This window comes from Perca fluviatilis, chromosome 17 (genome assembly GCF_010015445.1).
Source record: "Perca fluviatilis chromosome 17, GENO_Pfluv_1.0, whole genome shotgun sequence".
NCBI lineage: Eukaryota > Metazoa > Chordata > Actinopteri > Perciformes > Percidae > Perca > Perca fluviatilis.
The window spans coordinates 9,645,826-9,671,211 of record NC_053128.1 but is presented as its reverse complement, the minus strand read 5'-3'; the positions used below and the strand labels follow the sequence as shown (position 1 = coordinate 9,671,211).

The 25,386-nt window shown below is 40.2% G+C and overlaps 2 protein-coding genes across 4 annotated transcripts in view; one reads left to right on the top strand and one right to left on the bottom strand.

Annotated features, from left to right (window-relative positions):
• niban2a (niban apoptosis regulator 2a) overlaps positions 1-4,084 on the bottom strand; it is a 53,437-nt gene extending 49,353 nt beyond the window's left edge. Inside the window, exon 1 of the mRNA XM_039780582.1 lies at positions 3,757-4,084. Coding sequence (XP_039636516.1) covers positions 3,757-3,811 — 55 coding nt within the window. The 5' untranslated portion in view covers positions 3,812-4,084. The remainder of the gene's footprint in view (positions 1-3,756) is intronic.
• The window catches only part of stxbp1a (syntaxin binding protein 1a), an 84,501-nt gene that overhangs the window by 35,714 nt on the left and 23,401 nt on the right, over positions 1-25,386 (top strand). For 2 of the 3 annotated variants that reach the window (XM_039780585.1, XM_039780584.1), the window contains exons 1-5: positions 5,373-5,527; positions 22,550-22,599; positions 24,001-24,082; positions 24,195-24,271; positions 25,049-25,127. In XM_039780585.1, coding sequence (XP_039636519.1) covers positions 5,491-5,527; positions 22,550-22,599; positions 24,001-24,082; positions 24,195-24,271; positions 25,049-25,127 — 325 coding nt within the window. In that variant the 5' untranslated portion in view covers positions 5,373-5,490. Of the gene's footprint in view, positions 1-5,372; positions 5,528-22,549; positions 22,600-24,000; positions 24,083-24,194; positions 24,272-25,048; positions 25,128-25,386 lie in introns of those variants that run through there. The other variant, XM_039780586.1, reaches the window with a different exon arrangement.

The following is a 25,386-nucleotide window of genomic DNA, read 5'->3' as shown; positions in this document are numbered from 1 at the left end:
AGAGGTACGGGAGGTGGATCGGTTCCAACTAGACATAGTTGGGCTCACCTTTACGCATAGCAGTGGGTCTGGAACCAAACTCCAGAAGAGGGGCTGGACTCTTTTTGGCGGTATGACAGTTTCACTTGAATACTGTATACCGCTGTTGTCCAACTGCACAAACTGCTTCACATCTGACAGAAAAACTGACATCAGTTTGTATTGAAGCAGCTGTGATGAGTGTTTGACAAAGTAAGATTTTAGCCAAACAGCTCTAAAGGGTCAGGTCAAAGTAAAATGCTTGAAGGAAGTATGAGATGTTGACATAAGCTGCTGGCTCATGTCAGCGTCATTCACTCCTTGCCTTTACTTTTATTTAAAAGTCACAGTCTCGTTCTTGAAAAACATCAAGATCTTCATTATGGGTGAGTTTACTTAGCCTGTAGACAAACAAGCACACAACCTTGTCTATAAAGTGCACATTGTGTCTGTGTTGTGTTGGCGCATGAGGGAGGAGAGATCATTTGAGAATGTGTTTGGGCAGCGCGGATGAGGAAATCACCTTGTTGGGAGGTACACACTCCCAACAAGACTCCCAATGCAGAAATGCTGAGTAGTCTTCACTCACTCCCTCTCTCCCACACGCTCGCACCAAAGACAGAACTGGACAAATTTGAGCTTTTTCAATGGTACAGGTCAAAGTACTCTTTAAAGGGCATGCCATTTGGTATGCTGTTGATATGTTAAATCATACATGCAAAGAAGAGATAAAAAGATATACTATACAGGTAGATGGGTAGAGATAACAGAAAGAGGGTGTGTGTTAGCCAAACAACAGTTTCATCTTATTAATCTTGTGACATGTTTCTACCTGCTTTACTTCTGCAGCTTCACTCATTATGTTCTCCTCCCCCTCCTCTTCTGACTCATCTCTTCACATGTGTCTTTTTTTCTCAGCCAGACTTATAAGCAGAGAACATTGCACTATTTTGGGTAATCTGTTGCTGAAAACTTGAAATGACGGTGGCTCTGTATACAGTTCGCATGTTGAATCATGAATAGATTTTCCAAATAGACCAATTTTTGTCACCTGAGCCAACTTCATTCACTGATGGAAAAATTTGAGAGGCAGTTTGAGCGATAAGCTATTAAGTGGACCTTTTGTGTTCCCAGTGTTCCCAGGGTCAAAAGTAAACTTTCATGCTCAACACCTTTTTAATCTTGGTTTACAGTTCTTTTCAGCTCATTCTGAGGATATAGTGAGGATAGAGCTGTAACCATTCCAAATGTTGCAGTACAATTAGAAATCAGAAATAATTCCAATTAGCAATATAATTGTCTATTTTAGTCAAATAAAAAAATATATATATTTATTACTTTTATTTAACAAATTAGAGTTTTAACCCTTGTGGTGACTTTGGGTCAAATTGACCCCTTTTCAATTTTTGTTTTATATCAGAAAACATGGCACGTAGAAATAAGCGCTGAAAATGTGTAGAAGAAAAATTTAACAATTTAAAACATTGGAAAAAGCAAAAATGAAAAAAAAAAATGGTTTCCAGGATACATCTTTTAGGTATATCACGGTTATGTGAGCCAAATAATGTAATAACACTGGACAAAGCCTATAAAGTAAATAATAAAAGAACGCCTCTTTAGTTTTAAATTTTGTTTTTAGTCTGATCAATAATCACTTATATAATTACAATTTGGCATATCCAAACAAAATCAACAATTACCATCAACAGTCATACCATAGGACCTTTTAATTGCAGTTAAACAAAGAAACCGTGATTACGTAACAATATTGACAATTAGACAATTATGTAATAATTGTTACAGGCCTAAGTGAGGATGACGCCAGATATAAGGGCATTGCATTATAGGGCTGCAAAAACATGGGCATTCTATATCTATGAATTAATTATTTCATTAAAGCTTTAGTGCGTAACTCTTTTTAAATAATGAACGTCCATTACATTCAAGCCATTGCCAAATGAGCTGATAGAAAGCTAATTTAGACTATCAGCGCCACACAACTCTCTCTGGATTTCTCAGTATGGCTACGTTCAGAAACTGGTGTCGTCCGGCGACTTTCGCGCGCAGAAAATCGAGTGAAGATAATGAAGAGTCCATCATATCTTTTTAATCCTCCGTGTCCTCCTTGACTACTAGCAACTGCGTAGAGGAGGGTTGGGGGTGTTGCGCGATCACGGAAGGCTTGTATCATGTGGCTGCGCCGACAGTTTTGTTGTCATTACTTAGAATTCCTCATGGTGGAAGCAGAAACTACACACTATAGCTTTAATAATTCATTTACCTAATTTTCACATTTTGTGAAAAATGGCTATCTCAAATATTTCCCTCAGCCCAAGGTGACGTCTTCAAATAGCTAGTTTTGTCTGATCAACAGTCCAAAAGTCAAAGATTTTCTATATATAATGGTTTAAAATGGAAAAAAGCAGCCTGTAAATATTCACATTTGTCGTTTGTGGCGCTAACGATTATGAAGTGTGTTGTTGCATTTTTTTAATTGTTTCAGCAAAACCACACTCTGTCTCACAATCTCTTTTAGATACTCCGTAATAAACAGATGTTGACCGAGAAACCACCGCCACGAGAGCCAGCTTCTAACAATAGCATTCTTCCTATTTTAAACTAGTTCTGAGCGTATTTCTCTGTCGGGTTCGCAAGAAACTGCAACAACAAACAAACTTGAGTGTCTGGACCTCAAGAACTTAATCTTTGGTTTCCAGAAGTGGTTTCCTCGCGCAAGTGTGCCTGCCAGCATACGCACACAAACACAATAACCCCCGAAAAGAGCCTTAAGTGATTCTAAAACAGCAGTTTCTGCAAAGCAAGCACAAGTCTGGAGGAGCTAAACAGCAACTACAAAATTATAACAAGGCTTCTCCCGTTTTCCTGAGATGTTTTGGACCTCGGACGCATTTGCCAAATGACTTCTACCAATGACCGTCTTCTAATTTCAAGAAAGCATCTACAGATGAATTGAAGTGTTTCAGCTTGTGCACTGTTCCTCTGCTTCCCTCTGCATGCATGTGTTGTTGAGGTAATGACACAGACCTGCACAGTTCACAGTTGGAGGCTGGAGCAATCTGAGACTTAAATAGCAACCAGTCCCAAACTTATACAAACATGCTCCCCTTTTGGGGAACCTACTTATTATCTCTGAGAAACAGGCCTGCAGCAGAGATGGGATTCAGGGGAACTGTTCCAGTAGAGCAGAGCAACAATACACTGATGTGAATGAGAAGCTTTGTCCTAGAATGAAACGGTGAAAGCTTAGAGGATCAGAGTTCAAGTTAATGTTAATAATTCAAGAAATGGAAGTCTGATTATTTTTTTTGACAAATCATGCAGGAATGTTTTTTTCTCTCTGCAGGTCAGTATGACAGGTCAGGGTGTTTTTATCTATAGTAGAGTTTCTCCAACACACAAGCATGCGTTTTCTGTGAAAAAGAAAATCAGATAACATGTTTATGTTGAAATTGACACCGTTTAAAAATGTTGTTTGACTTCTAAGGCCCCTTGTTCGGACATTTTAATTTAAGACATTTTTTTTATATAATGATTTTAGTTTTTAGATAGGGTACCCCTACTGGAGGAAATATAAAAGAATTACGTTGTTTTTGAAAATGTCTTGGATATATATGATGTATGTTTTGGATACGAGTAAAATAACTTTTAAGCAAGTTCAGGGTATAGGAAACTCTACATATCCGTCCTTTAGCTGCAGCTCGGTCACTCCTCTCTTACCTGTTATCATCTCCTGTCTGCTCTCATCCAGGTGAGAGGAAACCACGTCCCCCATGGTTACAGGAGAGCCCCACAGATCTGTCAAGTGTCCGAGCTAGTTACAGGTTGTACCCAAAGACAAAATGGGTTTCAGTAGTATTTCCAGTAGTCTCAAATGTCCGATCAGATCCCTTGGTAAATCACTTTTTCCCCCCTGAGAGGCGCACGGCTCCGGCGCTGCTGCGTGTCTTCTATCCCGCTTTCCCCTGCGTGTGGAGGCGGACTGCGGCGAGGCAACGACTCCCCTCCGCTGAGAAGCGGGCGGAGGTGAACACTAGTCTGGCTCACAGTGGCAGGACACACCCTCTGGGAGTCATCACTGGTTCAACGTGTTCAGGCGGCCCTGCCAAGGGTGTGGCCAGAGCCTGGAGCTTAATATGGTGTCTCACACCATATTTGATATTTACTGTGAACCTAAGTGTTATGGTTCGGTGCAGTCCGACTTTATTTAGCGTTCAACTAATAGCCTAATTTACGACTATGGCATTTAAAATACAAACATCCATGTAGAATAACCTAGGGTACTATATTACAAGATCACCTCTAATTGCTATGTGGCTTATTTTTAAAATAGTTTTATATTTTGTATTTATTAATTTCAATACTACTGCTCTTAACGCCCAAAAGGCCTACTGTTCGAGGTTTTGCACGAAGAGAAAACCCATTTTCCATGATGCCCAGTCTTTGCGTTTTCCCGCAGAAAGATGGATGCTGCGCTCTTGTGGACACTCTGTTTCTCGGCTCTTTAATACTGAGAGGGGCTCTAGACCTGTCACTGCAGAAAACCTTACTTCACAGCGGCCAACCTGTAAATCAAAGCCTAAGTCACTACATTTAAAAAATATATAATAAACAATGTTCACAAAGCAGATAGTTGTGAAATAATTCAATCTTTTAAAAAAAAAAAATTTTGTATACATATTCTCACGGACTCTCACTGATATAGGCTACTTCGTACACTATACACAGTAACCGCAATAATCGCCACTAGTGCTGGAACAGTTTGTGAATAGATTCGTTGATTAACATAAAATGAATCCGCAACAATTGCAGTTATAACTGTCAGGAGTTTATTTTCAAGAGTTCCATATATCAAGCAACATTTTATATTAATGTCAACTTTCAAGAAATGTGCGGCTTTTCTCCTAATATCCCCGTAAACTAAACTAATATATTTTTACCTTGGGTTTTCAGGCAAAATAAGCAGTTTGTAGACACCACATTAATCAACAATGGAGAGAATAATTAATTGCAGACCGGCAATATCTTCCCATTAAAACAATATCTATTTTAAGTTAAAATAACAGAACTTTAGGCCAACATATGACGTATGGTTATGTGGTATTTAAATCTGCCGTTTATTATAGGCCAACATATATTTACATGTAGTAGACAATGAATGGCATGCTCCTGGATAGAAGGCTATACAATAAAATAGAATGATATGAAGAGGCTTTACCAGGGACAAAAGAGCAATAACACGACTGTAGTAAGAAGTTTAAGCTAATAAGTCGCAGTCGTCGTAGCCAATGATCCAGCACCACCAATGGGGGGTATGATGCGGAAGGATACGCAGTGACGTTTCCAAATGGAGGCTCCTCCGCAGCGATGAGAAGGGAGCACAGAGAGGAGGGAGAGAGAGGGAGAGAGGAAGGAAGCGGAGAGTGAACACTCAGTCCAACACTCGGCAGCATCATGGCACCTATCGGATTAAAGGCGGTGGTCGGCGAAAGTAAGCTTATTTCTTTTTTTTTTTTTGCTGTAAATTAGGTCCGATGCAGCGCTGCGGTGTGCTCACAAAAGCGGTTGTGTTTGTGTGTTTTTGCAAGGTGCGGATGGCATCCAGTGCATCTGGGTGGTGATGATGATGGTGAAGGTGATGCTCTTGGTGTTCCATTGTATCTCATTGTAAACCACGGCAGTGTGGTGAGGGAGCTGTAGAGAGCCCGCAGAGGCTGGTTTGTCTCACTAGGGTACTGCGGGTGCGATGCGCAATTGTATTTCATGCCGCGGAGACGTGGACACCGATTTGAACTCGCGGTGATTAGGCCACTGATGAACGTAGGCACTGTTCTCCAGAAGGATGCAGTTAGGCTGGAGGAAAAAATTAAGCCCACATACGCCCTTTTAGCCTCAATCGGCGCTTATTTCAGGAAGAATCAGCGCTGCAGTGGAGCTGCAACATGCCAGGATATTGTATAGGCTATTGCAGACACTTGCTTCTCACGCCTCGGCTAGCCAATTATAGCTAATAATCTAATGTAACGATATTGGTTATGAAGTGAGTAAAGGTTAACACTCTCCATCCGCGGGATTCCCTGGTCTCAGCAGTGCCTCACCCCTCTGATGGAGCATAAGAGATTGCGTAAAACACCCTTTCTGAACCGGAGCGTTTTCAGAGCTCAATCCAGCTGCTGTCAGCTCCGCTGCATGTTAATGGCGGATTGTATCCAAGACGAGAAAGTTGACTTTAAAACGCCGCTACGCAGGAAAATCCGCATTATCTGTAGGCTACATAATCTACCGTCCAGTAACGATCAGTGTGTGCCGTTTCACCATCATCATCATCATCATCATGCCCTTTACGTAATCCTGCATCATTAGGACTCTATAGACTCGGCTGTCCAGTACTGATTTGGTTAGACTCCTTTATTTCGGCTGATGCTCCATGGTTTCTGTGTGTGTGGTGCTGATGCAGGCCTGAACGTGCAGGCGCAGCTCCATTCTCCTCTGCAGGGTCAACTGGGTGCAAGTGTTGGTGGTCATGATAAGTCAGACAGGCCTGCATAGTGAGATAAAGACTCATAGAGACCAATTAACCGAAGGCGTGAAGGTATCTAATAGCTCTACATCATGTCATTTTTCTTAGCTGCACATTCTCTTCATTTTTAAGGAGCCCTGCCCTTGATGCAGGATTTGTTTCACTAGATATCTGTTGTTCATCTTATTGAATTGGTTTCACATTTCACTACAGAAATCCAGTCACGCTCTGCAACAATGTCTGCAACTGCTCTCTGGCAGTAAGATTGCTGAATCTCTAAATTTCTTAAATCATATCAGGATCAGGGATGAATCACAAGTCATATGTCCTGCTCTCAAATTCTTGGGCTCCCCACCCCACCCCATCACACACACACACACACACACACACACACACACACACACACACACACACACACACACACACACACACACACACACACACACACACACATCCACTTCCTCAGTCTTACAGAGACACAGTATTTTTCTGCTGGGATATGATAGAAGTGGAAAAGATTTGTGCTTTGGCCGAGAATCAGGCCTCCCACATGGAGCAAGAGTTGGGCCTGAACCACCAATGGTTACAAAAAAACAAACAAATGTAAATTCACTTTGAAGCTAGGGTTACTATATATATATATATATATATAATATTATATGATATTTGGTACATTATTTAGAATTAAGACATATTCACATATACTGTACAGTGATCAACCTTATGTTCATTGCAAGGAACTGTATTCTGTTGTTATTAGAAAAAATCCTCACGTCTCAACCGAAAACTTTATCGACTCATTTTGTTGGAATCTCTGATTTTAACAATGGATTTGTGTAAATCATTAGGATCATATTGCCATGATGAGAGTCCACCGATAATACGGGATTACAAGCCAGCCCTGCTGGGGAGTTAGAGCAGATTGTTTAAAGAGGTGAGTCGGCCTAGTGCTATAATGTGGTTGAGGTGACAATTATTATTAGTGTGAGTCCAGACCTGCATTTTTACAGCATGCATCACTGGCCGTCACGCTTATAGGATCTTTCTCTAATATGGCAACATTTTTTGATTTAAGACTAATATTTCATAGAAATTCTATCATCTGCACTCCCACAACATTACACAATACAGCTTCACATGCCAAACATTCCTGCTTGTTCTACATTATTTCGTGATGTAGGCCTTGTAACTGTCAATTACATAACCCAGTTTGTAAAACAAAAGGCAGGCACGCGCAGGCTCTGTGTCGACTGAATCGTCTTTTCCAGAACGATGTAAACACTTGTGCATGTTTCCCAGTAGGTAAAGGCAAGGGATGCAGCAGGCAACACCTGCGCTCTGTTTGGCTGAGGTGAAGCTGGGATGGGATTGGTGGAGGTGGTGGGGGCAGAGAGGGAGGGCGACACCATCATGGGTCCTCTCTGCAGCAGTGGATGTAGCAGCCGGGATGAAGGAGGGGGATGGGCAGTAAGCAGAGCTTCACTCTCCCCTTACATGACTGTATATGAGCATCCGTCCCAGAAAGAAAATAAAGCTAAATGATGAGGATCTCAGCAGCCAGGAAAAACCTGAGCTGATAGACATTTCATGAAAAACTATATGCAGGCACTCAGGTTGATGAAACTGAGGGAGCACAGCGGTTCTTTTTGTAAATTACAGCCCTGTGATTAAAAGAAAGGATATTCTGTATTTAACATTCAGGGGGTGGACACTTAACAATGTACTGCATATAGGGCTGTTGTACTGGATCTCCTTACGATATATTGTGCACACGTTCATTCCACTCCTTGTATTTCTGAAGAGGCCTCTTGTGACTTAATGTTGACCCAGACAAGGAACAGCCTGACATTGCAATTACATGGTCACCGTCTTCCACTGTTTAAAGTTAGATTCCACCCTGAACATCAATTTTCAGTAACATTTATATTAAGGTAGGAATTTTCACCGTTAACTAGTTGCTTATTAGTATGCAGCATGTAGGCTCTTTATTAGTCACAAAAAAACACTTTTTCTGCATGACCAAGTGATGTAGTTATGAGCAAAACCTCACTTAAGAATGGGGAACATTCTGAGTTAGAAAGCCATAATTTAGAGTTATTAGGACACTAACACTTACAGTTTTGTTACATAAGAATAGACCATATTTATTAAGGGAGACTGATTATTATTGTGGCACTACCACCTTATAAGGCTCATACTCAGCAAAGCATATCAAGGTCATAATTCATGTAGCCTACTTACTGTCAATAAGCAGTAATTAGGATGTTATTGAGTGAAAACTCTTAGTTAATGGCCTAGTAGTTGCAGAATAAAGCATTAAGACATAATGACTAATAAATGGCCTATAGGCTAAGATACTAACAAGCATGCTAAAAGGCAACCAGTTAATGTAGTGAATACGCGTTCCAGAAGGTGTTACCACATTTTCTTACTTTCTGATTTTGGCATTTTGATCACTTTATTAATCAGTCAGCTGATCAGATGATCAGAGTGCTGTAATCTGCCAGCTGTAATCCAAAAATTGAAATGGCGTATCACACCTGCAACAATAAGTGATTTGCGTTGTTTCTGTTCTCGCATGTTAACGATAAGTTTATGACTGCAGAGGTAGAGCTAAACTGTTAGTATGTACCTGTTTTTTTCTTGTTTTGTCAAACACTTAGTTTGTCCCAATTCCTTGCGATTATACACTGTTAGAATGGAATTAACGCCATATACTATGGTTATATTTTGGTAATTAGGCTACAATAAATGCATACTGTTCAGTGCAGGGCTGAACAGTACACATTTGCAATTTTCTTGTTGCCATACTTTGAAAACATTTAAGTACTAGTGTGACATTTTGTGAAATATGCCTATTTGTCTTGCTGAGAATAAGATACATTAATACGATGGTCATGTCTGTGCGGTAAAGCCAGAGCTGGTGTCAGGATGTGGCTAGCCTAGCTTAGCATATAGACTGGAAGTAGGGTGAACAGCAAGCCTGGCTCTGTCCAAAGTTCAATTTCTTGGCAAACAAAAGCCAGGCGCAGTGGCTATGCAGCTTCCCGGAGTTTTGGTGTCACAGTGAGGTTACCAGGTTTGGTATCGTTGTTCCTGTACAGAGAACAGAATCAAAACCTGTGATTACCGATTGTATCAGGGAACCTGCACTACAGCTGGAGACTCTGCAGTACTGAGCAGATGGATAATCTGAATAGCTCCAACATATGGTTTAACTCTAGCCTTGTCCTACCAGACTCTGGGACATTTCATTTGCACAGAGAGTCTGGCCACTCTCCATTTACAAGTGTTAACTTCCTTGAAGGCGGGTACTCTGTTGAAGTTTAAAACTATTGGATCTGCCCAGAGCCACTCTGGATCTGCCATAACCAATCGCTAACGTTTGGTCGTGACGTATGTCATGCGCATGTGCAACAAGAGGGGAGACAGTCTAGGCTTATATTTAGCGTTAGCATCGCTAGCGTTAGCCACCTCCTTCACCACTAACAGAGTGAGCTGGAAAATCTAACTTTTCCCGAAGCCCCGTGGGGAGGAGGGCCACAACATCATGGCCACCAACGCAACTCAGCAAAGATTGTTCTTGCTCGGGCTTTAACTTCTGGATATTCGGCAGCGTTGCCACAATGGACCGAATGGCTTCGCTCACATCTTTCCCCGCCGCAACTCTAGCGCACGGCCTCGACGTCATCGTTCTTAGCCACTCCCTCTGTTCGCTGATTGGACCGCCAAAAATTTGAACGGAGAAAACCCAAGACTATGCCGCGAACCCATGCGGAGTACTGAAGGAAAATGAAAATTGAGCGGAAGTACGGAGTAGCGGAGCCAGGCTAGTTTAGCTCCCCCTTAAACTATAAATTGTAGTTTTTGCATTTCACTTTATTCCCGGAATAAAAAAATGGGAGTCGACGTGTTGATTAGTGGGTTTTAGAGGTGATGATAGTATGGTGTATTTGGATAGATCCAGGCGAGCTGTTTTCACCTTTGTACAGTCTTTATGCTAAGCTTGGTTAATCGTATCCTAAATCTAGCTACGTACTACTGTAACACACAGATGTCTTGGAAAGAAAGAAATAAGTGCATTTCCCAAAATGTTGAACTATTCCTTTAAGTGTCTGATTGGTCGTGATGAGTCGGCTCACTCTTATTCGGAAGTATCTGGAAGCACTCCTCTCCGTGTAAGGCTTTGTAGAAGAAGAGAAAGGTGAAACAGAGAAGGACACACAAACACACGCACGCACGCACGCACGCACACACAGCTTTCATCTGACCTTGGAAGCAGCACTGAAGCAGTGCATCACACACTTGTCTGGGTTCAGTGTGTGACGCAGTGCTTGCAGCCCAGGGCCTCTGTAAAACACACACAAACACACACTCCCAAATAAATCCATGCCGAAATGTCATCAGTCATCAGTGTTACAGAGCATGAAGGGCTGGCTGAAATAGAGCTCTGTAATTCATGGTTACAGTGGCTCATAATCTTGATGAATTCCCGTTCTCTTTCACTGAAGAAGAGTGATAGAGTGTCAGATCTGGCAGACATCCTCTTCCTCCCACTCTTCCTCAGCAGCATGTGACTGCTTGCTCATCCTTTTTTTGCGTTTTACACACACACACACACACACACACACACACACACACACACACACACACACACACACACACACACACACACACACACACACACACACACACACACAGTGGAGACATTTTTATAACGGCGTTACAGAAATATCTACTTGATAGGATTGGTGCAGTACGAAAGCCAAGTCACGCCAGCCATGATGCTCTGGTCCCATGTGTCAAGTTGTTATTTTAACTGTAAGATGATTTTCATATGCAAAATGATATTGGTTCAGGCTTTTATGCTGTACATTAATTGTAACTGTAACTGCTGTACAGTACATTGGAGGAGACTGCAGGGCACTCAGAGCTTCAGACAGAGCTCTAGCCAGGCTGGTACATCACAGTGGATCACTTGCTTTCCTACAGTCTACAGTATTATATACTGGTTGCCATCTTCAGCACCCTGGGGTTCTCTTTCCCAGCTTCACTTAAATCCATCTCTAGTTAGTTTCTTTAGAGTGCTAAAAACAAGGCAATGTAAACACCGCTTGAATTTAGAGCTGGGCGCTATGGAATAAATCAAGTTACACTATCTTTTGACCAAATAACTCTATCGATATGCGATATTGTAGGTTGGAATTAGAGGTGTTGAAATTAATCAAATAATCGATGCATCGGGATGCGGACATGGACTATGCTGCATCGATGCAGTGGCCGACCATAATAGATTATAACGCAATAATGTCGCTCGTTAATTTTCCGGCCATAAAAAAGATTGTTTATATCTTACAACTTTTTTAAGGATGAAAACATAACCATATGAAGTAATATAGAAAACTGTATTATATTGAACTATACAGTATCTTAATGCATGCTGTCAAGTCAAATATCCTATATGGCTTTAATAGAAAAATGTACCTGATGCATTGTGATGCATCGAGATATGGAATCGCTGACATGGTAATCGTAATCGAATCGGGACATCAGTGAAGATTCACACCTCTAGTATGAATATTGGTGCTTTCGCTAAATATTAACACAATGAGATGTTTGATAAATCATCACTACCGTGGTTATAATGACTAAGTGGGTAAAGTGGCGTAAGTGGCGTTTTGTGTCTAAGTGACAAATGGGAACAAGATTTTTTGAAATGAGTCCAGTATTGAGCAAGAACGCTGCTGCCGTGATACAGGCTGCAATGTAACCACTCTGGCTATTTGGTCACCAGTCTGGCGGGTTTGGCGATAGCGATTTCGGGTCTGTTTCATGTTGAACAAAAAGGATCCCACTCTTCAACAAAAAGGTCAATCTCTGTAGGTTTCCTTTCCATAATGTTGACACTTATAATATTAATATATATATATATATATATAATATTATAATAATCTGAGCATGTTGGTGCCAAAACGAGCACTTTTAGTAGACGTAAATTGAAGGTGCGCAATTGCCCATTAACATTACATTGCAGCGGTCTTGCTAAATACTGGCCCAATTTCAAAAATTGTTGTTCCCATCCGTCACTTAGACACAAAAACATGGGGAAATAGGGTTAGGCTTGAAAAACATTGAAATTACATTTTAAATCACAGTGAAAGGGCAATTAGAGCATTTTCAATCTAAATGGAATATTTGGGTTATAGTTAAGAGAGAGATTTGATTAAATCATTCAGGGATTGTATTTGATCACTTATAATGTGTGTGCTGTAGTGAGTGTGGAGTCTCTGGAAAATTCCAAGGATTGGGAGCTGAAGAGCACGGTTACCCTCCAGGCACACCTTCCTCACCTGCATTATTAGATCAGTAGGTGGAGGACGAAGGAGAAGACATTTAGACTGCAATCACTATCTTCTGGACATCTGAACAGTTTTTACTGAGCTGCATCCAAATGCACCCCTCCAAAGACGCACCCATGCTCTATGACTACAGACAAGCTAAGGAAGTAAACTGTGTGTCTTGATGGTAACAGTTAGCTGGTTGCCACAAATTACATTTGATTGGATTTATGAATGTATACACCCCACAGTGCAGGATGAGTCATTCAAATATTTGTTTTAGACAAAATAAGCAATGCCCCTTTTCTTACTACTTTAAAATCACTGTCCTCCTTGGCTCTCTATGTTCCTTTTTAAATATAATCATAAACATAAAAACAAAGATGTGCCAAATGTTTTGAAAATGCAAAAGATGTCTTCTCATCTGAAAAGAACAGTTAGGTGATATTATACCTACTAAAATAATTCTAACTGGGGGCGTCCAGTAGGAGTTTCAAAACACTAGGTCTTGTAAAGTAGTCATAGATTAGTCAGCTGGTTGGCATTGACCTCAATACCTAAGAGTTATTCTGTGCAACATTTTTTTAAGGGCATGTAAAGTGGCAATTTGCTTGTGAAATACAAACTGAAGAATGTAAAGTGTCAACAAATGAACTGCTGTAAATCTAGCTAAAAATATATATATATATATAAAAAAAAAGCTAATACTTTGACTTGCGGACCACTGTTCACATCATCCACTGGTAGAAGTAGTCAACTGGTCTGTATGGCTGCAACAAATAATCGATTCAAACAATAGTTGCCAACAAATGTCATCATTGATTAGTTGAATTTATGGTATGATGCATAGCATCATACACGTTATACTCCAGTGTCTCTCTGACCTAATTTCAAATAATTAGTGTTAGCTAATCTGTTGTCTCGGGCAGATTTGTATCCGTCTTAACATGGAAAAGTATGACCTTTTGAAATGGAAAATGTGCAAGAACCCTGATCACAGCAAAGTTGGACCCAAATAACATTTGAGTTATGATTCATTATAATTATATACAGTGCCTTGCGAAAGTATTCGGCCCCCTTGAACGTTTCGACCTTTTGCCACATTTCAGGCCTCAAACATAAAGATATAAAACTGTAATTTTTTGTGAAGAATCAACAACAAGTGGGTCCCAATTATGAAGTGGAAAAAAAATTCATTGGCTATTTCAAACTTTTTTAACAAATAAAAAACTGAAAAAGTGGGCGTGCAAAATTATTCAGCCCCTTTACTTTCAGTGCAGCAAACCCTCTCCAGAAGTTCAGTGAGGATCTCTGAATGATCCAATGTTGACCTAAATGACTAATGATGATAAATAGAATCCAGCTGTGTGTAATCAAGTCTCCGTATAAATGCACCTGCTCTGTGATAGTCTCAGAGGTCCGTTTAAAGCGCAGAGAGCATCATGAAGAACAAGGAACACACCAGGCAGGTCCGAGATACTGTTGTGGAGAAGTTTAAAGCGGATTGGATACCAAAAGATTTCCCAAGCTTTAAACAAGGAGCACTGTGCGGCGATAATATTGAAATGGAAGGAGTATCAGACCACTACAAATCTACGAAGACTCGGCCGTCCCTCTAAACTTTCAGCTCATACAATGAGAAGACTGATCAGAGATGCAGCCAAGAGGCCCATGATCACTCTGGATGAACTGCAGAGATCTACAGCTGAGGTGGGAGACTCTGTCCATAGGACAACAATCAGTCGTATACTGCACAAATCTGGCCTTTATGGAAGAGTTGCAAGAAGAAAACCATTTCTTAAAGATATCCATAAAAAGTGTCGTTTAAAGTTTGCCAAAAGCCACCTGGGAGACACACCAAACACGTGGAAGAAGGTGCTGTGGTCAGATGAAACCAAAATCGAACTTTTTGGCAACAATGCAAAACGTTATGTTTGGCGTAAAAGCAACACAGCTCATCACCCTGAACACACCATCCCCACTAAACATGGTGGTGGCAGCATCATGGTTTGGGCCTGCTTTTCTTCAGCAGGGACAGGGAAGATGGTTAAAATTGATGGGAAGATGGATGGAGCCAAATACAGGACCATTCTGGAAGAAAACCTGATGGAGTCTGCAAAAGACCTGAGACTGGGATGGAGATTTGTCTTCCAACAAGACAATGATCCAAAACATAAAGCAAAATCTACAATGGAATGGTTCACAAATAAACATATCCAGGTGTTAGAATGGCCAAGTCAAAGTCCAGACCTGAATCCAATCGAGAATCTGTGGAAAGAACGGAAAACTGCTGTTCACAAACGCTCTCCATCCAACCTCACTGAGCTCGAGCTGTTTTGCAAGGAGGAATGGGCAAAAGTCTCAGTCTCTCGATGTGCAAAACTGATAGAGACATACCCCAAGCGACTTACAGCTGTAATCGCAGCAAAAGGTGGCGCTACAAAGTATTAACTTAAGGGGGCTGAATAATTTTGCACGCCCAATATTTCAGTTTTTTATTTGTTTAAAAGGTTTGAAATATCCAATAAATTTCGTTCCACTTCATGATTGTGTCCCACTTGTTGTTGATTCTTCACAAAAAATTACAGTTTTATATCTTTATGTTTGAGGCCTGAAATGTGGCAAAAGGTCGAAAAGTTCAAGGGGGCCGAATACTTTCGCAAGGCACTGTATTTAGTCAGAAGAGAACAAAGGGAAGGAAAGAAGCCGTCATACTTCAGTGCAAACCTCCAGGTGTGCTCATATGACTGCGGAAACCGCATCAGCTTGGGCAAGTCTTAAAAGTATAGGCTAAACATCGAAATTCAGTCCGTTAAGAAGAGCAGGACATGATGGAGTTACTGTCTGATCACACTGTAAACTGGTTGGAATCAGACATGCCACCAAAGCGACTGTCAACAAAAACCTACAGATACATGTACAGAGGGGTCTCTGTGCTCAGGACTCATGACGCTGCCTTTCCCTTGCTCTTGTACATCATCCCACATCACCCATTGGTGCAGGTCATGGGAAAAGGCTCCTCACATTAGTCCAATTTCCTGTTTTGGCTGGGTGACCTGCACCTTCTTAACCTGCATCATTTCTGATCTCTGACTAGATGGATGTTGGAGGCCAGAGAGACTACAAACTCACGATCCTGTTCTGCTTTTCTCACAACCAACTTAGGTTAGGGTGCTATGGAGCTGCAGGCCTGTTTGACCAGGCTCCAGACTAATATGGACCCATAAAAGCAGACCAGCTCTGGGTTTCAAGATTTTTACTCTTATGCTCTTTTCCATGTTTCTTGTATTTTTGAAACAATTTAAACAGTGCATAAGATATATTAAACTGCAGGGAACCACAGCGTGTGATGTTTAATGGTACATTACACTTTGACTCTCACCATGAGTTAAACTGACTACAAAACAAATTGATCACCATTTCAATAAGAGATGCAACTAACTAATGTATTAGTTGTGAGTTAATTATTTTCTACAATTGATCGTTTGGTTGAAAAAATAATAACTAGAGTTGAGAACGTTTCATTTACGGGATTGGTCCGGTGCCGCCGGGGGTTCCGCCGGATGTCTCTCATTTCGACCTGATGTCGCTCACCCTGGGCTTTCTTTGTGTTGCCATTCTAAACTCCGGTCAATTCTGGTAACATTCTCCGGGCTAGAATCAACAATCAAATTATATTAATCTTTTTTATTGAGTGACATTCTCATCACACACTCGACAGCCATTTTAATACCAGAGCTCGCCTCGCTACGTGCACATGTTCCACCAAAACAAGGATTTCCAGCTTCCGTTGATATGTGCTGTCAGACTATTGTATTTGTTATCAACGAAGTACATTTTCTCCTATCCAACGGGGGAATGTTGTCATATTTTGTGCAAATTAAAAAAAATGATAAAATACGTCCAACAGTATAATGTAATCTATTTAAGATATGAACAGTATGTAAATATTTTAGTTATCAATATTTGTTATTTGCCTCCTATATGGCAATAGCACCTGATCAAGCATCATCACTTATTCTGTATATGGCATGGTTTTATTCTTATTAACTATGGTGGACACCTGGCTTCATGTGTTCTTTAATTGTTTATATTTTTTTTACATTTGCTTTTTATTAAGTTGAGAGCCTACAAGTGAAGCTTCAAGTGCTTTTCTCACACACACTTAAAGTCTCTGAACTGAAGATCAGTGAAGGCTGCTGTTGTGTTTCAGTGGGAGCCCTGCTAAAAATGTCTTCCTGTCTCTTTGAGATCAGCCGTGTCAGATTCTCTCAGCAGTGATGCTGCTGTGAAGCTGAGATCCAGAGGAAAAAAATGGGTCATGTCCTCGTAGGTGAAAGTCCCTGAAGGGGAGATAACCACAAGACAAAGGGAGAAACTGTCAGCCGCATAATGTGTAGTCAGAGCTGACCCAGTTAGCAATATCATGTAGTGCATCACACTTGTTTTTTACTGTGGCAAAATTATGTTATTTGCATTTAGTACCCACAGAGTGTGGTCAGTTTGTCTGGTTTTGTCAAAAACTGCTTTTTATATATATATATATATATATATATATATATATATATATATATTCAATCTAATGTTTTGCAGTTGATACGTGAGAGCCTAATACGTGTTTTGCATTTTTTTACTAGTTACTTTTTTTTTTTAAGTTTTGTGTGACAAAAAACGTTTATACCTTTGATATGTCTTTGTTTTCGTCTGCCATGAGGAAGTGTATCCTGTTACACTGGATGTGAAAGATTATGAGGCGTGTGTGTGTGTGTGTGTGTGTGTGTGTGTGTGTGTGTGTGTGTGTGTGTGTGTGTGTGTGTGTGTGTGTGTGTGTGTGTGTGTGTGTGTGTGTGTGTGTGTGTGTGTGTGTGTGTGTGTGTGTGTGTGTGTGCGTGCGTGCGTGCGTGCCCCTCTGCCTGTTAGGTTGACACAGCTGTTGCACTGTTTTTTCAGGTCCCTTCTGTCTGACTGGTGCGTTCCTGTATTGTTGTGGCGCTATCAGGAGGTTAGAAAGGAAAAATCCACAGTGCTGTCTCCTCCTGACGTGATTTGGATGTTCATTTTCAGTCATCAGTGACGCAAGTGTGCTGCTTCCACTTTATTATTCCTTATTCACATGACTCAGTATAGGTCAACACAGGAGATAAAAGAGAGGAGTGAGGAAATAGCTTTGTAAATATAGCGTCACAATATGTTTTCCATCCAGTTCACCCTAAAAACCTACAATGTCTTCAACAAAACTAAAAAATATATATTAAATATGAAAAGGATCCATTTTAATCTTATTTTCTGAAGACAAGAAAAATAGTTTGAGTGGAAGAGTTTACACACTTTCTTAAGTTAGACTCTATTAAGCCAGTCTATTAAACAAGAAATATAAAACACATATTACAAATATGTCATCATCTAAAATTCCAGTTTTATTTTTTCCTTACAGGAGTAGGCTATATTGGGAATGTGTATGGGGCTTTAAAATAGTTCAGAATTCTGTACTCAAATGCACGTTAAAGCTGCATTAAATGTATTTTTAGCCGCTTGGAGGCAGTGGAACAAGCTGAAAACACAATATTGACATATTGTCACCTTAAAAAGCTACATGTTGGCAAACAGTTACCTATTTGCACATCCAGCTGACATGAAGCAACACTAGCATTCATTCTGATTTGTGTTTGTGTCCACAGGATGAATGAAAGTACAATGTCCCCTCTCGTGTTTGCTTTAGTTTGGTCTCCACCATCTCCTGAGAAAAATATCTTGCTCTTTAACTACTAAATGCTCCATTTTCTTCACCAGTTAGTCACCACCTTTGCATGTTGGTTCTGGACAAGTAATGTACAGTGAGTTTGTCAGAGTTTATTTGCCGAAAATGGCTGCGGGATTAATGAGAGTGGAGTTTGTTGACCATGAACCCACAACTAATGGCTAAAAGATGCTAAAAATGCTCTGTTGAGCCGAGTGGAACTGCAGAACCGGCTCATAATTCTCCGTCTGTCTCCACAAATGCCATGTTTTGATCATTTGATTTATTGTTTATATAAAAATAGTAATCTTTATATACATAATCCCCCGGACTAAATATGTGTCGATAACCATTTTAATTGGACTTTTTTTGTTTTTCCTCAACTATACCCCTTAATTGACTCAGATGGATTACAAAAGCTGTGTTTTTGCTCCTTGGTTCACCTTTAGAAGACGATTTAATACAATATGTAATGTGAATGTTTTATTTTTTTTATCAACATTAATGTGTGAGAGACTTTTTTTTTTTTTTTTTTTGAGCAGTCTGAAATCTTGAAACATAAGAAAATCACTTAAAAAAAAAACAGTAGTTTATACTAATACACTAGATATATCAGTTCTGTGACTGGAGCTACTTTTATCAGAAACCCTTTATCAGACAAATGCTGCAGCACAGAACAAAAGGAAACGCATCAGCTGCAGCAGAGGAAAAGGGCAAACGAGTGACGGATATAACCGCTGCGTCTTTGTTTGTCTCATCCTGAAGCCGCTGCTGGATGAAAAACAACTTCTCGACTTTTTAGGAATAACCGTGAACCAGCTTTGATTTTACAACTGTTACTTTGAGCATTTAGCACAGATTCGTCAGCAGCGCCAAAGACAAAGTACTCTGTTCTTGATAAAAGAAAAAGCCCATGTGCGCCAGTTTTTGTTTTTATTGCTTTGGTTTGTATCAGTTGATTCTGCTGTTGTGCTGCACGGCAGCTTCCAGAACGAGACAGAGAAGATGCTGGAAATAGACTGAAGCCGAGTCAGGGAATGTCTCTGTCATTCAGTAAGAATAATATTCGTACTATTCCAAGATCACCCGTCCCACAGGAGGTCAGATACAGCTCCTCTGCCTCACAGGAGGTGCAGGCCGGGGTCTGGCTGCGTTTCTGGATTCACTCGGTCAAATTCCAGTCAGTCGTAGTGCGTATGCTGCTTTTAAAGGCCCATTCTGTAGTTTTTTAACAACAAAAATATTAGCTATATATTTACATACATAACTGAAGGTTTGTATTGATCTGTCTCTATCCTTCCTTATATCTCATCTATCCTTCTTTCCTTTCTCTCATCCTATCCTTCATTCCTTCCATCAGTTATTTTTTAATAGTCTGACACTGTGGGCCCCTCTTCCAACAAAATAAAGACAACACTCATGAGCGCCCATGTTGATAGAGAAATATAAAAAAAAAATATCAATGAATTTTGTCACACCTACTGTTATTTGTCATACCTCTACATTTTGAGGTGATGGTTTTGATGTAAACAGGCAATATCATTTGAATTAGTCTTGAGATAGAATTGACATTTAGTCAAGGCATTTTTTATCCTATATTTGTCCGTTACAATTATGCTGAATAGCAGTTTATTTTTGCAGTGTACCCATGGATGTACAGACAACTACAATACTTTGATACTGAAGAAAACTTAAAAATGTGATCATTCAGGCAAGATCTGAAGTTGTCTTTTTCCTTCTATGCGGATTTGTGTTTATTCGTGATGGACATAAAAGATAATATCTTTGAGAGTGTGAGTTACACTGAAAGTAGTGTATCATGTCTGCGTGTTCAGATTTGACTGAGTTATGGAGAAGGAGTACCACTTTTGGGCTGCCAAGGGTTTTAAAGTAATTAGCTCCATGAGCTGTGTGTCAAAACTGCTGACCATGTTGATAGGCGGGTAGGGCTGGGCAATATATCAATATTATATCAATATCGATATATGAGGCGAGATATCGACTTCAATTTTGTATATAGTAATATCCTGATATGACAGAAGTGTTGTCTTTTCCTGGTTTTAAAGGCTGCATTAATTCAATTTTATTTATACTATCAAATCATAACAAGAGTTATCTCGAGACAGTTTACATATAGAGTAGGTCTAGACCACACTCTATAATTTACAAAGCCCCATCTATTCCAATAATTCCCCCAAGAGCAAGCATGAGCAGTGGCTATTGCGACAGTGGCGAGGAGAAACTCCCTTTTAGGAAGAAACCTCGGCAGACCCAGACTCTTGGTAGGCGGTGTCTGACGGGGCAGGTTGGTGTTATGATGAACAGTGGCAATAATAGTCACAATAAAGATAATGGAGCAGTGACTACAATGGTAGTCGTAGTAGTTTATGTCATAGCCGGGGACAGCAGGGCGTTACGGGATGTAGCGTGGTACAGCAGAGCATGGGTGGACGCAGTGGATGCGGCAGGACGCAGCAGGACGTAGCAGGACATTGCAGGGAATCGCAGAGCGTAGCAGGGTGTAGCCAGATCTTGGTGTCACCCTAGTCCGAGGCGAGGTTCTGGGCGAAGAAACATTACTCTACCGCATTACAGTAGAGTAATGTAATTTTCTGAACACACCAGACTGTTCTAGCTGTTCTATTATTTGCCTTTACCCACATAGATATTATATCAACATAACAAAAATCTCATTGTGCGCATATTTTGTGAAAGCACCAATTGTCAACCCTACAATATTGCCACAATATCCATATCGAGGTATTTGGTCAAAAATATCGTGATATTTGATTTTCTCCATATCGCCCAGCTCTATAGGCGGGTCCCACCAACAGACAACACTACAGTAACTAATGTATTGCTGATTTCAAAACACCAGCAGTATGCACCTTTGCCTCACTTTTCTCTCGTCAACTCTCCCTCACAGTTTGATTCATCCTATCTATCTGTCCTAGCCTTCAGCTCCTCCCTCTCGCTGTGAAAAGAGCCAATCAGCAGCTGGTTTCTTCATCACCCGGAATAATTCTCCATTGGTTGTTTTAGAGGCAATAAAACACAGACTGAGTTGAACAAATCCCTGGTCTTTATTTGATACGTGTTCTGTAATCTTCATTCATTTTTAATCTGTGATAATCCATCAGTATCTGTGTGGCCTCAGGTTTTAGCCAGGGCCGAAGAGCTTAGCGGTTTATATTCACAGCGATCCAGCACGATGTTAAACAGTAATTCAGCCTAAATGGATTTATCCTAACATCGCGGGCAGATGGTTGACACAGTGATCAGGCTAATATCAGTAGCATGGCATAAACATGACCATCGTGCCGTGACTTTACAGTGGATAGGATTACTTTCCTCTGTGGATCTTTGAGATCACTGAGAAACAAAGCAGAATCCCTTCTCAACAGTCTGTTATATATTGTTGTGTGTGTGTGTGTGTGTGTGTGTGTGTGTGTGTGTGTGTGTGTGTGTGTGTGTGTGTGTGTGTGTGTGCGCGCGCACACACGATCTGTGCTCATTAACCTTGTTGGATGCTATATTTGCCTTTCGCTGCTGTTGTCCTCCAGTGTTCGAATATCATTATGGGATTTTTAAATATATACCAGTAGGGACGGATAAGGTTAGTTGTTTCCACTGTAGGTTTTATTGTTGAGTTGAATTTGAGTCAGGTGAGCTAATACCAAAGCATGAATACAGTAAGCATTTTGTTTTTGACTCAATTCTCTACTCTATACTTGTTAACACATGCAGATGGTAATACAGAGTGAAGGTTGCGTGAATGTGGAGATTGTTTTACTGTGGGGAAAAAGCGTGCGTGTGTGTCTGTGTGTCTCTGTCTGTGTACAAGTATTCACTGTTTACATACTGCATTAAAACATACACACCCATCAGATTCCTGATGATGTTTCTTTTCTTTTGCAGAGATTATGAATGATGTCATCAAGAAGGTGAAGAAGAAGGGAGAATGGAAGGTAAGATGTTCACAGTTACAAGAGTACACCCTGAAATAACAAAACCCTGGGTCTAACGGAGAGCAGAGCACTGATGTGTGGGCTGTGAATCAAATACAGCATCATATTTCAATGACTTAGACGTCCTCACCCAGACAAACTGATCAGTGAAGTGAAGCCTGCAGCTTCTTCTTGTTTTTCTATAGTTTGTAAAGCTTTGGGTATTTGTTTAATTTAATATATATTTTACACTGTACATTCTGGGAAAGAAAATCTGCTAACCTGTTCCTCCTCCCTGTCCAATAATTTAAGAACCGCCAATTCAGACATTATGAAGTTCTTTTTTGCTTAAATTAGTATCTTGTGTGTCGAGTTTAGAGCTGAAACAATTATTCGATTAATTGATGAGTCAATCGACAGAAAAATATATTGGCAACAACCTTGATCATTGATTCAAGTTTTAAGTAATTATTTTTTTAAGCTAAAAATCTAAACGAGCAGCTTCTCAAATACGAATATTTGCTGGTTTTCTTAGTCTCTGAAAGTAAGCGGAATATTTTGGGTTTGTTGGACAAAACAAGCTGTTTAAACTGTGATGGGCATTTTCTTTTAGTATTTTCTGACCAAACAATTCATCGATTAAATAATTGTCCGATTTAATCAGCAATAAAAATGACTTATTTGCTGCCCTTGTCCCTTGATAACCCAACTGATTTTCTTAGTTGCAGTGCTTGAATTGGGATTGAAATGTTCATCCATTTTTCATCTTTCAATAAGGCAGGTAAAAAGAAAAGAATGTAGCTTAAGTCATAGACAAGTAAGGGATAATGTAAAGCGAGTCATTATTGCGAATACATGAACCTCAAAAGTGGCCAAAAAATAATTGATTCGCATTTATGACCTGCTTGCTCTGCATTATCCCACTTATTACATGGCTGCTTACTAAATAAATTGTATTGATTTAGAAGTGGTCCTTCAGAGTATATTATCACACCTGCGTCCATAGCAGCGGTCTGCTATTCAGAAATAAAAGACCGTAGAATGCCCTAATTGACCAATTTAGAATTGAGTATTCAACAGAGCCGTGTAATAAACCAGAATAACTAAGGTCATACAGTAGTCACAGGAACCCAACACAAGAGTTAAAGCCTCGATTTAAAGGGATTGCAGAGAGTTTCGCTTGATTAGTTTTTCACAGTGTTGGACATTAAAACAAAACAGACTTCTGATGTCAGTTGAAAGCATGAGCAGGCTAAAGATTGTAATGATCCCCAAAAATGATCCTCTGTGAACATCAAGTAAAACAAATTCACAAAATGGACGTATAGCTTTAATTGAATGAGACCGTTTTACTCTCGGCAGCATGTCATGTGAGTATTAAAATATGTTTTGTAAAGTTATGGTCTTATTTCCTGTTGCCAGGCACTGATCGTGGACCAGCTGAGCATGAGGATGTTGTCGTCCTGCTGCAAGATGACAGACATCATGACAGAGGGCATCACCAGTAAGAGACGATGATCACATTCTCTCCATTGTTTGTTTGTCTGTGCATGTTCCTCTCTGTGCATGTTCCTCTGTAACGGTGTACATGCACATGTCTGTTTCTGCTTCTCTAGTTGTGGAGGACATCCTGAAGCGACGAGAGCCTCTCCCCAGCCTGGAGGCCATTTACCTGATTACACCCACAGAGAAGGTACCCATTCTCTCTCTCATTCATAGTGACATGCATTCAGACGTGGGTCTATGGCAGCCGGTCTGTGTGTTGACTCAGCTGAGGCAAACCACACATACGCACTTCTCGCTCTCTCGCTCGCTCTCTGTCTCTCTCTCTCTGTTTCTCCCTCTGTCTCTCTCTCTCTCTCTCTCCCCCATCAAATTATCTTTATTGTAAATACCATAATTGAGTACAGTATTATTACCAAAGCAGGTTGTAGAAGGTCCACTATGTACCATAAATGGGATCCTTAATACACATTGACATACAGAAAAAAGTACAAATGGTTTGCACATTGCTAGAATTAATTGTTTTTCTTACATTTTGTTATACCAACCAGAAACATCAATAATTACAAACTAATCATTAATTAAAATTAAAAGGAGTCATATTTCAAAGAAGCTCAGCACAGTTTTATGTGTTGGTTTCCCATATGTTGTTGCTTCAATGGCATTATTTTTCCCAAGGAGGTATTTCACTTTGTTTTGTTCTGTTTGGTATTCATGTTTGATCTCTTTGGCTAATTATTGTAAGCTTTCTTGGCATGGCGTGTTGAGCAAAGATTTTGCTGGTGGTCATTTGCTTGCCAAGTGGTTAATGTAAAGGCTTTGGCAACATCAGTTGATCAAAACATCATGGCAATAAAGCTTCAGTGAATTAAGGTGTACACAAGACAAGTGATACACAGACTGTAGTCAACACACTCACATAAACTCTACAATCTGAGGCCCTGATTACCTGTTTCTCTCTCCTCAGTCTGTCCACACCCTCATCGCAGACTTCAAAGACCCTCATTCAGCTAAATACAAGGGAGCCCATGTTTTCTTCACTGACTGTGAGTAGGTCCATGAAGGCATTACTGTATGTAATACACAGTTTTTGTTTTAACACATATTTGCGTTGCAGAATTTTGAATGTGTTCTGTGCTTTTTAAAGGGGTGATAGAATGATTATATAGGGTATTTTACACTGTTCCTTAAGGTCTCCTAATAGGGTATGTAATATTGGTTGGGCTGAAAATTGCCCGAATGCTATTTTATTAGGCCCTTAACTACCCTGTGAATATGGCTCTATTTTGAACAAGACCTTTTCTT